The sequence below is a fragment of the Gallinula chloropus genome (genome assembly GCF_964237585.1).
Source record: "Gallinula chloropus genome assembly, chromosome: 1".
Classification (NCBI taxonomy): domain Eukaryota; kingdom Metazoa; phylum Chordata; class Aves; order Gruiformes; family Rallidae; genus Gallinula; species Gallinula chloropus.
In genome coordinates, this window is record NC_140085.1 from 212,649,636 (window position 1) to 212,667,821 (window position 18,186).

The 18,186-nt window shown below is 38.8% G+C and overlaps 1 protein-coding gene across 2 annotated transcripts in view; it reads left to right on the top strand.

The window, feature by feature from the left end:
• Positions 1–18,186, top strand: part of PDS5B (PDS5 cohesin associated factor B) — a gene marked incomplete at its 5' end in the record, with an annotated part of 97,292 nt that overhangs the window by 38,189 nt on the left and 40,917 nt on the right. For both annotated transcript variants that reach the window (XM_084264677.1, XM_084264678.1), the window contains 10 exons: positions 881–1,032; positions 2,712–2,825; positions 4,345–4,426; positions 11,508–11,556; positions 11,969–12,108; positions 12,186–12,301; positions 14,035–14,140; positions 16,268–16,428; positions 17,112–17,235; positions 17,936–18,094. In XM_084264677.1, the coding sequence (XP_084120803.1) occupies positions 881–1,032; positions 2,712–2,825; positions 4,345–4,426; positions 11,508–11,556; positions 11,969–12,108; positions 12,186–12,301; positions 14,035–14,140; positions 16,268–16,428; positions 17,112–17,235; positions 17,936–18,094 (1,203 nt within the window). The remainder of the gene's footprint in view (positions 1–880; positions 1,033–2,711; positions 2,826–4,344; positions 4,427–11,507; positions 11,557–11,968; positions 12,109–12,185; positions 12,302–14,034; positions 14,141–16,267; positions 16,429–17,111; positions 17,236–17,935; positions 18,095–18,186) is intronic.

Below are 18,186 nucleotides of genomic sequence, written 5' to 3' on the forward strand. Positions count from 1 at the left end.
AAAGCAATGCTTCTAAAAAATGTTGAGCTAGTTTGAAAAGTACTGATGAAAACCAGTATAATGCAAAAAAAAAAAAAAAGTGAAGCAGTCTCTTTAATGAGGCATCTTTTGCCCCTGACTGAAATGCTGCCTTTTATATTGTGCTGTGTTTTTAAGATCTCATCAAAACCCCAGTGTAATAGGCTGAAGCACAACAGCATTGCTCCTATTGTCTGGTTTTAGTAAAATTAAGTCAGATGAGACCCTTGTAAAATACTCTGATTTGCCATCTCCCAATGATCTCATTAAAAGCAGGTAAACTAGCTACCTTTGGTGAAACATTTTTCATCAGTCATCCATAACACCTTTGGAAATCCACTTGCAAAACCTTTTCTGAAAAAGATCAGTGTAGTAGCTTTCAAATTTGAATTGTCTTGAAATTTTAGTTTAGCTATGCTTAATTATTTGATAAAATTTGAGGTTTGATGCTCATGTTAAAGAATGCCATCAAGTGTCCCTTTTACCTTTCTTTAACAGTATCACCTGATTCTTTTTTAATCTGTTGACATGTTTCCATCTCTTGCACCTGTAACATGATTGCAAGTATTTAGTATAGATCTGTGAGAAAGGGTGGTGGCTTAAATTTTGTAACAATTCTAAATTCAAGAGGCATACTTGCATAGTAAGTACTGATGTTGAAAGGTTTAGCATAATGGATGTGGGGCAATAAATATACTAATGAGAAAGTGTTGTGCTTAAAAATTGGTTTGACTTCTTGTAAATGAAACTATTTGATTTTCCTTTAGAATAGGAAGCACCTACCAGGAAATTCTGTAGCCTAGTTTTGAACTGCTAAACTGGGTACTATTGTGGTTTTTATTGTTGTTTTTTTTTCCTCAAGTGGAGGGTGAGGAAGGAAGCTATGATGGGGCTTGCACAGATATACAAGAAGTATTCATTACAATCAGAAGCAGGAAAAGAAGCTGCAAAACAGATATCATGGATCAAAGATAAACTTCTGCATATATATTATCAAAACAGTATTGATGACAGGTAAGTCAGTCTAAAATCCAGGTGATTTGGTGAACGAGCTTAGGAAATTATGATGTGGTTTTATCTTTCCTTTGTGCTGTAAAGAAGAGACTTGATAATCCCCTATGTTTTGATCTAGTGCATAACCTTATTCAATGGCAGTCAAATGTTGTCCTGCATTATTTGCTTCTATGGTTTGGGTTTTTTTTTTTTAAAGGTTAAAAGCTATTTTATTGGGTGAGTGAGCTAAAAATGTTGACACTTTCTGACCTGTACTTCATCACTGCTTCTAAAGGAGGCTTTTGTTTATATTTCAGTAACCTTGTGAATTTTAACATTAAAGCAGTTTTACTAACTGAATTTTAATGAACTTGCATTAAATTTACTTGTTGTTCCTGTGTGCTTTAAAGATAAGTCAGGTATGTTTAGTGATGATGGTTAAGGCAACTCAGTCTACAGTAAGCTACTTTTTCCTGTACAAGAGTAGCAAGGAATTAGAGCCTTGCCCTGGATTGGTGGTGAAAACAGTGCCTCTGTCATACCCTCTGTAGACTTGCATATGGTTACTAGTATTGCTGGGTGGTTTTACATAGGGAACTAGTTTGGGAACTAGTCCACCTTGACTAATTAAGACAGTCTTGTTGGCTTTGGAAATGACTCGTTGGCCCATTGGTCTTTACAGCTTGATCAGATTCAAATGGCATTGCTGACCCATACAGATCCTTTTGAAAACTTGCAGCTTCCACCATCTCCAAAACAAGCAATGATTTCATGGTACCATGGACAGAACTAGGCATGTTCAGATCCAATCTCACCCACTCACATTTTTATTAAATTTGGGGATCTTTTTAAACCAGCTGAGTTTGGTCACCCCTTCCAGTTGTAAGGATTTTCTTCTCATTTCTAGCCCAAACATACATGATTTATTTTTTTTTAGCCTATTTGCTACATTCAATTTGCAAAAGTTGCAAGCCTGCTTGGTATTTGAGATTGCAATGTGGGTTTGGATTACCTTTTACTTTTTTCTTCTCAGTCTTTTCTAAGCAACTGGTGGCCCAAACCTTTCTTACTCAGAAACAGGAGGAAAGAAACTTCCATGTTATAGCAGAAGCTTTTAATATTTTTTTGTGTGAATGTACCTGCAATTTTATTGTGGAAGCAATAGAAATGGCATAAACTCAGCCTTTGGGGGAAGGAACCAAGGGCAGGTGGAGGGAAGTCAGCTTTTTCTAACTAACATCCCAATTCTCCTTCTGGGCTGATAACATGTGGTATAATCAGTGTGGGTTTGGTTGGTTTGGGTTGGGTTCTTTTTAATTTTGGGACTGTTAATTTGGGTTAAGTATTGGATTTACACCAATACTGACCCCTCATGAAATTCACTGAGAACATCTCAGTGATAAGAGGCATTGTTCTCTAAAACCCTTTGGTTCCTATCTGGATTAACACATCTGGTTTTGATGATGTCATCTCTTAAATGTCCTGCTGCTAACACTAATACACCTTCTGTAATTACATATCTTTGTCTAGTTTATGCAGAGTTAAATTGTAAGCTAAGCAACTTGCCTTTGAGGCTTTTAAATGTCTTTAAATGCAACATTTGATCTCTGGATAGGTTTGAGAATTTTTGAGTAAATATTTTAGCAATTCAAGACCACTTTCTTGCTTTACAGTTGAAGTTTCTTCCCCCTGTCTTTCAGATTACTGGTTGAACGCATCTTTGCTCAGTACATGGTCCCTCACAACTTGGAAACAAATGAACGAATGAAATGTTTATACTACCTTTATGCAACACTGGATTCAAATGCTGTGAAGTATGTGCTGGTTTTGACTTCTTGCAAAATAATATTTAATATGATTCTTATGGTAAATTAGCTCTAGATTCTTATGAGTTGCTTAAGCCACTGGATAGAAGGAGTTTGTGAACTATTGGAAATTAGAATGTATAGGATGTAGTATTGGTATGTATTTTTCAAGTGGGATTTTGAACACACACAGTGCAAACAAAAAAACCCCACTAAAACTAATAGGGTGTTTTCAAACATGGTGTCATGTCTTTTAACTGTAAACAGGTGGAAAAAAGCCCACCCCAAAACCCAGCAAACATCTGGCAAGAACTTTGATTGTCTGTCAGTCCTTATTATATCTGAAAAGAGATAACACAGATGGTGGTACTGACTAGCCCTAGATCTTACCTGAGAAGTTCTCAGTTAATATTCTCCTGGTTTAGCAGCCAGGGTGACTTAAGAGTGGGAAAGAATTAGTTTTGTTATTCTTCCTTCAGTATGCATTTTACTTAGTTATGTGCCTTCACTTCAAAAAGGGCAGATGTGCATGAATTTGGCTGTGGTAATGTTCACAGTTTGACTAAATTCAGTTCATTTAAAATGAAAACTTTGGTTTTCATTTAATTGCACTCAGTCAAATGAAAATTTAATATAGCTTTTTTTTTTCCCTCATGTGGGAGACTACAAGGAACTTTGTATATAAAAGAACAGCTTAAAATAACCCTGAAGCCTTCAAATACTACAGAAATCGATGATTGAATCCCACTGCTTTTCTTGTATTACCTGCCTAAAGATACTACAACTCTAATAAACTAAAATTAAGCATAAGATACTAAAAATAGAAAGTTAAGGTTCTAGTGAGATTCAATATAGGCTAAACAAAAATGTAGAACGACTTCTTTTTAGGACTTGTTATTTCAGGGGGGAAAAGTAACTTCTGGTTTCTAGTTTCCATATGCAGCAGTACTCATTTAAAGACATCATATCTTCAGTTAGCTACATGGAACTGACTTTTTACTTGGAGATTCTGGAAGTATTTTAAATGAAACTGTGGCTTTTGAGATGGCTTTTTCTGTAAAGTGTGCTAATTTTCAAGTTGTTTGAAGCTGATGTGTGTTACAAGTCTAATCATGCCCACTTTTCACAACTTAATCATCTAGTAGCTGCTTTCTGTGTGTACAAAAAACACTGTTTTGATAATAAAAATCTTAACCACCTGCTTTAGCCTGCTTCTTGGAATGTTTTTAGAAGAGTGATTTCAGACTTGTACAAATTAGTTCTTTATGGGCCAGACATCCTACTTCTTTTAAAGTCAGTGTGGTTAAGCATCTGAAATTAAACTTTCTCTTAAAAATCTCACTTTGTTCCAGTCTATTATGACAAATTTTCTATATCATGCCATTAGGAACCATTTAGCTTTTGGTCACACAGCAATGAAAGGTGATAAGCGTGTTCCTGAGTATGAAGTTGATTTTAAAGGCTCTTACTGGACAGTTATTTATTGATTAAGTAACTTTGACAAATCTTCTATCTTTTAAATTTTTAGAGCATTGAATGAAATGTGGAAATGCCAAAATCTGCTGCGACATCAAGTAAAGGATTTAGTTGACCTAATAAAACAACCCAAAGTGAGTTCAATTTATCTATCCTGTAGTGAATATGCAGTTTTATTTAATAAGCTATTTTTATATTCCATTTGTCTATCTCAACCTTATTTTTACTGTTGGGTAGAAAATAGCATGTAAGTTAACTGATATTCCATTAGACTACACTTAGAGTAAGAAATATGTGTGCATTTTTAGTGAAAGTGAAGAGGTAAGAAGTTTCAGAAGCTTTAAAAAGATTTTGTCAGTGATTTAATCCTAAAATATTTGCTTTGAGTTAGATCTTGCCAGGATAGCTCTGATTCTTGAAAGAGGAGAGAAAATAGCATTTTATTTTGACTGCCAAATCAAGTAATTAGGAAGCAGTACTTATATACCCTAACTTCTTAAGGACTGTCCTGGTTCTGGCCAGGCCAGAGGTAACCTCCCCAAGCAAACAGCACACAGGCTGAGTCAGCGCGGGCTGGTTTCCACACTACCTGACATCACTCCGCCATAAAAGGGGCTGGTCAGGGAAGGGCACTGCTGGGTCCCTCCAGGGCAGTTCAAATTCAGCCAGGGTGTCAGGTCAGTTGTCCTGTCATGCAGTATCCTGTGTTACCATCGGGTCAGTAAGGTACTCTGTGTTGTCACCAGGTATAAGTGAAATTTGGCAGGGGCTGTTATTGTTCCCCTTTAAGTGATTTTGTCAGTTAACTGTCCTTATCCCAGCCCAAGGAGGCTCTGTCCATTTCTACTCCGGGAGTGAGCGAGTGGTGTGTGGTGCTCAACCACACCTTGGGGCTGAACCACCACAGATATGATTAGTAACATTCAAGAAATACCTCTTGGAACCCTCTTAAATACTGTATTGGGAGTATCAGGCTACAGTTGAATACTTACTGGTACTTTTACAGATTTGCTCAGAATAAAAAAATAAACATTGAGCATTTAGGATATTCTCATAAAGTAAAATATAGATTTGATTTAGTTCTATGTGTCTGCATACTCATGTTTGGGGGGAATCATAAAATGGAGTTCTGGATATAATCTGGAATTGGATTAGAAATTTGGTGCCAAAATTTTAATCTGGTGCTTCTAAAACAGAATTACTGTGAAGTAGAAAGAGTTGCCATGCCATGCACATTCTTCTACCTCTGTGTGAGACACTTCAATTTTCAATTTGCACATATGTACCACAGTAAACTCAGTGAAATTTTATGACTGAATTATCCATCCACTTGAGTTACCTGAAGGAGAAGAGTGGGTAACTGCATTTTAACAAGTGTGGTTGGGTTATCTATTGCATCTGCTTGGAAATACCACTGTCTTGCAGACAGAAGAAGACTTAGCAAATGAAAATGCATCTTTACTGTTTCTGTCCTGGCTGAAGTGAAATTCATACTTTAGGCTTAGTGCATTTAAAATATGCTCTAACATTGTATTAAATACTAAGTGCAGTAATTATTGATACAACAATATTTCATTGCACTTCTGTGAGTGTATTGAAATATTTTTCATGTACTTTTTTTATATTCTTTGGTGTAGCTTAAATACACTTATGCATTTAAAGCCTGAGTTAATTTCTTATCTTCTGCATTTCAGTTGAGAGTGAAATTTCAACTCTTTATTTTTCAGAGGAATTTTTTCTCAGTTGCAAAATATCAAATATTATATGGAATTAAACATGTAGGTTGTGCTAAATGCCAGCATAAGCATCACATGCAAAACAGTGCAAGCTATTGACACATTTGCCCACATGGCTTTTATAATTTCTGTAGCTGTTAAATACTAATTATCTGTGCATTTCTTTTGAGTAACAGGACTGCATGGGAGAAGTTAGGGGCCTGTGATCTGAGATGCTTTCACAGGCAACAAAAGAGTTTTGAGTTAGGGAATGTTTGCTTAACTTAGTTTGTTGTCAATTAACAAAAAAGTTTAATTATTGATTCTTGTAAGGGGGTCCACTTTGGACACCTCTCTTCTCTGCTGCACACTGCTCAGTCCCTTTGGTGAGGTGATGGCAGCTCAGGAGATTGGGGTCAGGGTGTGGTGGTTCCTTTCCTTTTGCTGCTGCCTGTTTCTTAGACGTTGCTGCAGTCTGAGTTCCTCCAATGGCCACAGTCCCTTCAGAGTTGTACTTTCTCCAGTGACTCCTCTCCACCCCTGCTTCAGCATGTTTTCCCATGGCATCTCTTCTGCCTCTACTAGTGTGTCTCCTTTTCTTACTGCATCTCTCTGTTCTGCTCTGCTGTCCTTCCTGCCCCAACGTACCTCTTGCTGCCCCTAGTGGCTACCACCCTTTCCTAAATCTGTTTTCTCAGGGGCACCATAGGCTTCTCTACTCATTGAAACTTTGTTGGGTAGTTTGTTGATTGTGGAGCTGGCTGGAAGTGACTTATATGTTGGGGGTTTTTGTCTATTTTTATCAATTTGGGGGAAAAAAAATAATTCCTATGATAATTTCACAGTGTTTGAGATAAGAGTGCATTTTCATAATTGGAGTAGAACTGAAGGGCCATACAGTCCAAGTCAGTAATGATCCTGAGACAAATACCCATTAGGCATTCAGAGCTGTAGAGATTGTTTTCTTTCAGGAAACAGTTGAAATGAGTTAGTAACCTCTCAGAATATAACTGGGTGTTACCAGAGGTGTCTCTTCACTCCATGTTAATTGTGATAGCTTAGTTGATTTTTCTCCTGTAGGTGTTGTCCCTGTGGCAAGTGAGAGAGCTCTGAGGTGAATGGGGACAGGACAAGGAGCAGTGTACAGAAGTTGCCACAATGAAACTTTAAGGGGGGGGGGGAAATCACATTAAGGGTGATCAAATATGGCAGTGGGTAGCCCAGAGAGGTTGTGAAATAGCCATCCTTGGCAGTACTTAAAATGCAAGTAGGCCTAGAGCAAAACCTGATCTGAGTTGACCCTGTTTTGAGTCAGCTTCAACTGGGTGACCTACAGTTATTGTTTCCTGCCTACATTTTTTTTCTCTGATTATAAATCTTTGAACACAGTCCACTGTGGGTTTTTATCTCAGTAAACCTTTTTGCTTTTTAGTGAAACTCTTCAGGCTTTCCCCAGAGTGAGCACTATTGAGGAGACTGAAAATGTTTTCAAATTTCTATTTCAATTGATGAGAATTTCTGAATACTGAGTAGTTTGTTCAACTCAAGGACTGTGTTTTACTTCTGAGTTGTGGGAAGTGTGAACCTATTGATGTTACTTTAATCCTATCAGCCAGATTTGAGTTCTGTGTTTTCATTTACTGTCTGAACGTATCTGTCCAGCTGTGACAGCCAAAAACCCCAAAAATGAGTCTTCTTCCAGCACTAAAAAGTGACATCAAGTTCTGCAGAAATACTGGAATTAGGTGCCAGATGTGCATGTCACAAGACAGACAGGAGGACATTTGCTAACAACATGGCTTGTCTTTAATCACATACTAGGTTCTTTTCATGTTCTGATCTTTCCAAGGCTGCTCAAACATTACCACATTTTCCACAAATTGGCTAATAACTTTCCTTGTTTTATGACAAAAACCCCAAACCCTATGCAAATATTTTAGAACTCAAAATATTCCTATTTTCTTTCATAGTATCTAGTCAATGTCAGGACAGGAATTTATTCTGAAAACTTGAAGGAAAATCTTCCTGCAAACGGACACTTCCATGTGTTAGTCAAGGGTAGTTTAATAAATTGTAACTTAAGTCCAAAGTTGATATGATTTGTGTGATCCTTAGTTGAGATCCCTATGCAGACATCATTAATAAAATGCAAAGAAATCAGTTGTGCCTGAACAAGAGCCTGACTTCTATCTTGAATCTGCTCTCTAGTAATTCCAAGACCTCTATAAGAGAAGTGTCTTGAAATACCATCTTTTAGCTGCACTTCCCTGAAATGAACCTGATGAAAAGGTTCCACTGTAGGTGTTCATTTGCCTCATTTTATATACTTAAAAAGAAGAAAGAACTCCTGGGTTGGTGCAATCCCAAGCACAAATGCAGGCTGGATGGAGAGTGGCTTGGGAGCAGACCTGAGGAGAAGGATTTGGGGATGTCTGTTGATGGAGAAACTCAACATGAGCAGGCAGTGTGCACTTGCAGCCCAAAAGGCTGATCAGATCCTGGGTTGCATCAAGAGAATCACGGCCAGCAGATTGAGAGAGGTGATCCTGCCCCTCTGCTCTGGTGGAGGACCCCTCTCTGGAGTACTGTGTCCAGTTCTGGGGGCCCCAACATAAGAAGGACATGGAGGTGTTGGAGTGGGTCCAGAAGAGGGCCACAAAGATGCTCAGAGGGCTGAAGCGCCTCCCCTACAAGGACAGACTGAGAGAGTTGGACTTGTTCAGCCTGGAGAAGGGAAGGCTCCAGGAGTGACCTAATAGTGGCCTTACAGTACCTGAAGGGGGTACAGGAAAGCTAGAGAAGGGATTTTTGCAAGGGCATGTAACACTAGGAGAAGAGGTAATGGTTATGAACTGGAAGAGGGTAGCTTCAGACTATAAATACAGGTAAGATTTTCACTCTGAGGGTGGTGAGACCCTGGCCATGGCTGCCCCCTCCCTGGCAGTGTTCAAGGCCAGGTTGGATGGGGCTTTGGGCAACCTGGTGTAGTGTAGGATGTCCCTGCCCAGGGCAGGGGATGTTGGAACTAGACGATTTTTGAAGTCTCTTCCAACCCAAACCATTCTATGAACTCCTCTTACCAAGGTGAGCCTTCTGAGTTGATGTTTGTAATTTTTAGGCAGTCAATGTTGTCCTTTATAGAGGGAGTTCTATAAAACACAATTTTAGCAATGATGGTGAATAAATATTGTCCTTTTAAAAAGTAAATACTTTCCAGTGAAAGCTTAGGAAGTGTGGTTGTGTCTTTAAAGAAGAATATGGTATTTCTCAGAAGAATCTAATTTGCTAGTTGTAGACCATCAGATCATTGCCAGTATCATAATGGGTATGGTTCACGTGCATTCTGTGATTTTGTGTTTTACAAAGTTTTGTGGACTTCACAAGTTGTCACCAAGGTTGATCTGTAAAAATTAGTGGGCAAAAGAGCAGTTTCCTTTATGTTTGGAAACCGTGACGGGTCAACAGGCTTTGGATAATACTGCAGAAAACCTGACTTTTCTTCCAGGTTCAAATTTTCATTTTACTTATGAAGATTTTTGTGGTTGCTTAGTGACACTACACAGAAGTGAAAAACTTCATTTTTTTTCTTTTTGTTCATCTGAGAACACTTTTCTGAAGGTGAATAGGGTGTTAATCTTCACTGTACAGTTAAGGATTCCATCTGTCATTTTTACTGAAAATTCCTTAATATTATAGTAGCTTCATAAAACTTACTAGTCTGTAGAAAATGCTGTGGATTACAACTAAAAGTAGGAGAAAAGTGTCTTGGAAATTAGTTTGTCTCCTTTCAGCAGCAGGTGATATGTAGCAGGACACACAACTTATTTGCCAGACATATCATCGAATCATAGAATCACAGAATCACAGGGGTTGGAAGGGACCTGGAGAGATAATGGGGTCCAACCCCCCTGCCAAAGCAGCTCCCCAGCTCATATTGCACAGACAGGCGTCCAGACGGGGCTGGAATCTCTCCAGAGATGGAGACTCCACCACCTCCCTGGGCAGCCTGTCCCAGGGCTCTGGCACCCTCACTGGGGAAAAGTTCTTCCCCATGTTGGTGTGGAACTTCCTGTGCTCCAACTTGCAGCCATTGCCCCTTGTCCTGTCTCCACAGAGCACTGAAAAGGGGCTGCCCATTCCCCCTGCATCCCATACTTCAGATAATTATAGACTTTAATTAGGTCCCCCCTTAGTCTTCTCAAGGCTGAACAGTCCCAGCTCACTCAGCCTTTCCTCACAGGGGAGATGCTCCAGGCCCTTCATCATCTTTGTAGCCCTTCTCTGGACTCTCTCCAGGAGATCCCTGGCTTTTTTTATACCAAGGATCCCAGAACTGGACACAATACTCCAGGTGGGGCCTGACCAGGGCAGAGCAGAGGGGGAGGATCACCTCCTGTGACCTGCTGGCCACACTCCTCCTGATGCCCCCCAGGATCCCAATGTCTCTCTCAGCCCCCAGGGCACACTGCTGGCTCATGGCCAACCTGTCATCACCCAGGATCCCCAGGTCCTTTTCCACAGAGCTCTTCTCCAGCAGCTCATCCCCCAGCCTGTACTGATTCCAGCAGTTATTCCTCCCCAGGTGCCAGACTCTCCACTTGCTTTTGTTGACCCTCATCTGGTTTCTCCCTGCCCAGCTCTCCAGCCTGTCCAGGTCTCTCTGGATGGCAGCGCAGTGTCCTGCGTGTCAGCCACTCCTCCCAGCTTTGTACCATCGGGTGCTTGCTGAGGGTGGATGCTGTTTCCTCATCAGGGTCGTTGATGAAGATATTAAATAGGACTGGACCCATATTCTTACCAAGATGTAGTACGTCATTTGTAGTTTTAGCTGGCTGTGTAGTTTTTGGATTCTTTTTCTCCTCTTCCGTTTACTTTGTGTCATACCTAATTCTTGAGGTGGACTTTGTATGTAGAGTTTGAAATCTTGTACCACGAAACAAGACTAAGTGAGGTTAAATGGTCCAACAGCTCCTTACAAGCAAAATACCAGCAGTGGTTTCATGGATATCAAAGCTTCACAGGCATTCTGAAATGCTGTTATGTTTTCACTTTGTTATTGTTGTTGTCATGGTCCCTGATTATTACTCTCAGAAGTGGGAACTACTGCTGAGTCTATTCAGAATCAATGTCTGATGGAGAAGATACAGTGAATTTAATCCTTGCTGTTCATTTTGCCTTTAAAACCAAAAAGGCTTTAGCTGGAAAACAGTTAGAAAAATAACCTCTCTGTGCTGTTTGTAAATTATGTAGTAGATTGAAAAGGAATAAAAATAGTGTATGTGTGACAGTGTTACCTTAGGTGTGATCAACCTTTTATTTCCTGTGACTGTCTAACATGAGCTTTGCATAGTGGTTTTGATTTTGAACACACCCATGTGTTAGCAAAGTGATGGGTGCTGGCTTGTGGATAATGCATTAAGGAATTCTGCTTACTCAGCATTCAAGTGGAAATACATAATGTAAAATTTTTACTTTGTTTCTTTTCCTTTGTGACTTGCAGACAGATGCCAGCAGTAAAGCTATATTCTCAAAAGTGATGGTTATAACAAGTAAGTTGACTTATTTTTATTTTCTGAAAATTACATAATATCCTCTTGGTGTTTTTCACACTTGTGATCAGGTGACCTGTTTGCTGAGTATATTTTTATGTGGAGTATAGGCTTTGGATTCTGAGGTCAACTTCAGCTGTTAATATTAACAGGAGCAAGTAGACTTACTGGAAAATGAGTGTGTAATGAGAAGAAATCAGTAAGCCAGGAGATGTGTAGACATACAAATGTCCTCATAGATATGTCTGCACATGTTAAAACTACTTATGTTTGGTTATTTCTCCCTACCCTTCTTAGTTAACTTACATCAAGAAACTCTTTATATGTACTTCACATTTCTAACTTGTGTGATTTAGAACACTGCTACTTACTAGAATAATTAGTGATTCCTTTTGCTTTTTTTTTTTTAAAGGAAACCTTCCTGATCCAGGGAAAGCTCAAGATTTCATGAAAAAGTTCACACAAGTTCTAGAAGATGATGAAAAAATAAGAAGTCAGCTAGAAATGCTCGTTAGCCCAACATGTTCTTGCAAACAGGCTGAAGGATGTGTGGTAAGAATTGCTCTTAAAGTATGGGAACATTTTTGGAACTGAATTGATCATAAATCTAATTGAAACTTATGTTGCAGAGGGAAATAACAAAGAAGCTGGGCAACCCAAAACAACCAACAAATCCTTTCCTGGAAATGATAAAGTTTCTTCTTGAGAGAATTGCTCCTGTGCACATTGATACTGAATCCATCAGGTATTTTTGTGTATATGTTGTTTGGTCGTAGATCACGGGTCAGAAATTGGAGTTTCTAACTAAATCTTTAAGCACAAGCAGTTATGGATTGGGTGGGTGCAGTTTAAAGCCTGGTGATCTTCAGTATTTTCTTCTATATCCCTTTTGCTCAGGGATTTTTGTGTCCTCAATCAGAGAGTAGCCATACAAACAATGGACAGCCAGGACAACCTGTCAGTAAAAATGGATCTGAAGCTGATGGGAGAAGTTTGGTTTGTCAATGATTGCCTTATTGTAAAAGAAGTTTCTTTCCATGGCTATTCAAACACTTCATTAAAGCTTTCCACCCAGAATACTAGCTCATAGTAAACAGTAATTGCACTGAGGAAGTAAAGGTTGTGGTGATAAGGCATCAAGACTTCAAGGAAGAATAAGTCAGTGATGTTACAGGGCAGGAGGGAGTTGCTGAAATGGTTATCAGTTGTATTTGAGAGATGTGGTACCTTATGAGAGGTGACTACTAGCAGTTTCTTACCTGTTAATTCCAACTATAGTAACTGTTTTTTAAGTACTTGAGCTTTTGATTTTCTGCCTGTCACATGTACAACACAATGGAGATTGAGTTTTAAGCTGTTTTGGAAACATTCATAACATGATTTTTCTTTTGGTCTTGGATGAAGTACAACATCCAGCTAGATTTTGACTTCAAATCTGAAAATGTATTTTTCAAAGTCACAGAAGCAGTATAAAAATACATATTTAAACTAATATTTGCACGTGGCATTAAGTTGTAATACTTATTCCATGGTCGAACTGTTGACAGCCATGCAGTATATGAGAACAAAAATAGGGCAAAGCAGGTATTTCTGGTCTTGCCTCAGGACTGGTCTTCTCCCATCTTTGTAAATATTCACTCAATTGCTGCTTAATTTTTCAGACTGTCAGACTTTGGGTTTGTTTTTTTTAGTAGGTGAAAAAAATTTGGAATCTGACTGACTAGGAGGTCTCTCCACTGATTTGCTACCAAGGTTTTTTGGGGGATTGTTTTTTGTTTCAGTTTGTGAGGGGTTTTTTGGTTAGGTGTTGGTTTGTTGGTTTGGGGTCTGTGGGTTTGGTTGGGTTTTTTTTACACTATAAATATAACTTAGAGGATATACTGAAAAAATATTGTGAATATTGTTCAGCCCTTGGCAGGGAAGCCACTCATTAATAGAATCATTTGGATAATCACCATTTCCCTTCCTAGGGTTTGGTATAAAAACAACCAAGTGTTACTGTCAAGGTGAAATACACAGGAGATTAAGACTTAAGTTTTTCATCATCTCTTAGAACAGCTGTTTAATGGTTATTTTTCTTTCTCTTGGTTATATATTCAACATGATTAATAGTTGTAGTGGTTTTTTTTTTTCCCAGCAATTATTAAGAATCCATAGCAGCTAGTAACCTTGACACAATTCTTACCTGAATTTGTTGCTTGTTTCCTTAGTTTGGTCATCCTTTGGGACTAATATGCATGTAATAGTTCTTAATTTATGGTGGGTAAATGTTTTTGAACTTAGTGCTTTATAAGCTTTGATTTATATGGGAGATGGAGGGAACCAGATTATGTAGTTGATTAATGAGTTGGTTTTTTTTTTAAACAAGTTGTGTTTTAAATATTTGCTTAATAAGCTTATACCTTTAAGCTTAGGAAAACAGTCATACAAGGTGGAATTGCAGGAAATACGTGACCCTGTTTTTGTTTTGCTCTTCAGTGCCCTTATCAAACAAGTAAATAAGTCTATAGATGGAACAGCTGATGATGAAGATGAGGGTGTACCTACTGACCAGGCAATCAGAGCAGGTCTTGAATTGCTTAAGGCAAGTATACTGGTAATCAGTGAGCATGTGAAACTTTCTGAAGGAACTTTGATAAAATAAACTCTTAATTAGCATCCAGTATCTTTAGTCATAAGCATGTGGTGGCTGTCTGGAAAAATACTAGTTTGGTTTTTGTTCTCTATGCTTCTCTTACAAGGCACATTATCTTATAAAAAAAATTAGAAGTTTTTCTGGAAGTCAAAAGCAGTTACATGTGTGACAACAACTGAGTTTGATTAGTGTGAGTTCAGTGGTTTGTGAATATAGCTTTACTAATTTTGGAACTGCCCTTGTGTATCAGGGTACACAACTGTTATCGGTGTATTCTGGAGTGCATTAAGAAGAGGGAGGGGGGGTTATCCTCCCTCTCTACTCTGCCCTGGTGAGTACTGGATCCAGTTCTGGGCTCGTCAGCTCAAGAAAGATGGGGAGAGAGAGTAGAGGGAGGAGAGCAAAGGGCTGTATGAGCAGACTGGAGTATCTGTCATGTGAAGAAAGGCTGAGAGCTGTGTCTGTTTAGCCTGGAGAAAAGACTGACAAGGAATTTCACCAACACTTCCAAATATCTGGATGGTGGGTGTCAAGATGAAGGGGCCAGATTCTTCTCAGTGGTGCCCAGTGATAGGATAAGGGGCAGCAGGCACAAACAGTAACACAGGAAGGTCCATATGACTATGAGGAAAAGCCTCTTCACTGTGAAGAGACCTGCCTGGACACTGTATTGTGCAGCCTGATCTAGGTGATCCTGCTTTAGCAAGGGGGGTTGGACTAGATGATTTTCAGAGGTCCCTTCCCACCCCTGCTGTTTTGTCATTCTGTGATCAGTACAATTACTGTGGTTCCCCTGAGTTCCTCAAAACTTGGGATCTTAACTGTTTCAACTATGTGTAATCTTTGAGGCTCAGTTAACAGAGCCAACTCTATCAAGATGCATTTCTGGTGACATTGCACAAATTCTTACTTTGTTTTGCCTTTTCCTTGCAGGAAAAAGGTTGATCACCATTTTTTACAAATACCATGAAGTGTGTGAGCCTTTAAAAATGCAATTGCATAGGAATTTTTGTTCACCTAGTGCTTTTAGCCTAAAATCTTTAACAGAGGCTACTTAGTGTCAGCTATCCCTGTACTTGCACAGAAAGGTACTTGTGCCATAGTACCATCTCAGTTATATGATAGTGTTGGGAGTTGTGTGGGTTGACTCTAGAGGCCTCAAAATCTAAAGAACTCCCATATTGAAATTTTCACAATATATTAGGTGAACTAAGGGCCTGGTAGAGCCACCTGAGAGCATGTGATGCTTTAGCCAGATGTATGTGTTTAGATACATGTGTAAACAGTAGAACAAAGATCAGTAAGAATGAATCCTAGAGTTTTAGGATAGTTTCTTTCCCATGGGTGAAAGATCTGGTTTAGCTTAGGATGTGAATGGTTGGACTTGATGATCTTCCAAGGTCTTTTCCAACCTTGTTATTCTGTGAAGAGTCCAAGAACCTGAAGGAGAGGTACAGAATCTGGTAAGCTGCTGTAAGCTTGAGGGACTAAAGACTCTATGGGTATGTCTGTGTTACCATTTTAGTGTGTAGAGCTTCACTTCAGAGCACAGCCAGTTATTCCACTTGGCAGACAAGCATGAGGTCTGGGAGCATGCAAACTGCATTTCTTTGGATTAATTTTAGAGGGGAAAAAACTAAATGAGATGAGCTTCAGAAGCACATGTTATGGTGCAGTAGCTGAAGTAGGTTCAGTCAGTCTAGGAATGCTTTGAAATAAAACCCCTGAGATTGACTATTGCTTCTGTAGCATCAGTTGTTTCTCTTAGGACCTGCTCCTACTGTAACCCAGTACTTGCTAACGTAGAGTTTGCCACTGAGAAGTGAATGTTCATGATAAAAGCAGAAGAAATTGGGTCTGGAGAAATAAGTTAAAATTGATGAGATCATGTCTAAAGACAGAAACACTTAAGAAGCACTAGAAAAGTCAGAAACAGAAATGTGGATAATGTGGCTAAGCCAGGCAGAATATAATAAATATTCCAGGATGGCAGCAGAAGACACACAGAACTTTTGAATGTTCTATATAAGTGGATCCTTAGGAAATGTTAACATGACTTTCATCTTATTTTGGCAGGTACTTTCCTTTACACACCCCATCTCATTTCATTCAGCTGAAACCTTTGAATCTCTCTTGGCATGCTTGAAAATGGATGATGAAAAAGTGGCAGAAGCTGCATTACAAATCTTTAAAAATACAGGAAGCAAAATTGAAGAAGACTTTCCCCACATACGATCGTAAGTTGTCTGTATTACTCTGTCTGTATGGTGCTCTTTCCCATATGGGACTTTGAAAGTTCTTTTTCTTCCTTTCACATGCTATAGCCTTATCCTGCATTCTTTTGGTTGGAAGAAAGTATTACTTCAGGTAATACAGGAAAGATTTGAATGACTTTAAAATGCAGAGGTCTTTGAAGAATGGAAGTGAAATGAATTATGTACGAGGTAGTGACAGCTCATATGTCACTGATACTACTGTGATTTTAATCATGGCTCTTCAGCATCACTTAGGGTTTTGTCCTAAATTAGATATATGGCAATATAAAAACATTCTTTGTGATGCAATGGGGATGTGTAGACAGCAGTATTTCCAAAATAGCATTTAGTAACTTGTGCTGATAAAAGTTTATTTTTTCCATGTCATATTTCATCAACAAAACCAGTTGGTTTTTGGGGGGGTTGTTCTGATACTTATTTTTGTTGGGTTATTTGGGGTCTTTTGGTGGTGGTGGTTTTTGTTACTTGCAAGCCATATAAATAAACTTTTACTTTCTTTGTTTAAAGAAATTGCCAAAAGAAGAACTAGCGCTTTTGCAGGGGTGTTGTGCTTCATTTATGTGTTTTTATACTTTTTTGCTAGTTTGATATTTTGGTAGATTTTCAATTTCTAACAAAATACTTCTCTCTCCTTTCCTTTAAAGTGCTTTGCTTCCTGTGTTGCATCATAAGGCTAAAAAGGGACCCCCTCGTCAAGCCAAGTATGCTATTCACTGCATCCATGCAATATTTTCCAGCAAAGAAACGCAGTTTGCACAGATATTTGAGGTAAAATTGCAATATTTAAGTCAGTTAAGTCTTTTATATTTTATTTACAAACTAAGGGATGTACTGGCAATTTATACGGTAAGTTGTATGAAATGTAGAAAATACTTTCTCCCTTTAGTCTTGTATGGTTTGGCCTGGAAAACAATAGCAGACAATGAAGTAAAACACAGTGTTGGACTTTCTGCTAACTATCCATGGAATGAGGAACCATATACACCCATCCTCATCCCTGTTGGGACTGGCTCAAAGTAATTAAATGGTTACAGAAATTATGGAAAACTGAATTATGGTAGAGACTATTCACATGGATTTTATAGTAATAACTTTTAAATTAGTGCCCATCAGCCTTTTATCTTAAAGGCTGATCATGAGTCCATTACTGAATTGGCCATCTTCAGATGTAGTATTGTCCACCGCTTCAACAAGAAAACGTGCTCTTTAATCTGTTGTTTCACAAATGGTCCTGCTTGAGCTGCTCCCTTTTGAACCACCCAATGGGGTATACCTTTTGTCATTCTTGATTTTGCTTCTGATTTGAAGACTTGTGTTGGTGAACGTGTCTTTAGTCTGTAGTTCTTCTTAAAGTATATTTTGAACATAGAAATAGGCATGGACAACTTGGTAAAGAGCTTCTACTCCCTTCCCCCCAGTAAGACACAGATTGTATCAGTAATACCTGAATCTGTTGCCTTTATTCTAGCCACTGCATAAAAGTCTGGATCCCAGCAATTTTGAGCATCTGATTACACCATTGGTTACTATTGGCCATATAGCCATGCTGGCACCTGATCAGTTTGCTGCCCCTTTGAAATCTTTGGTTGCCACTTTCATCGTTAAAGATTTGCTAATGAACGATAGGGTAAGTATTTCTAAACCCTTGTGTTAAGATTCTGCTGCTCCTGTTGTATGGTGCTCAGCAAGTACTTGGGAAGACTTTTGGCTTGTTGGTTC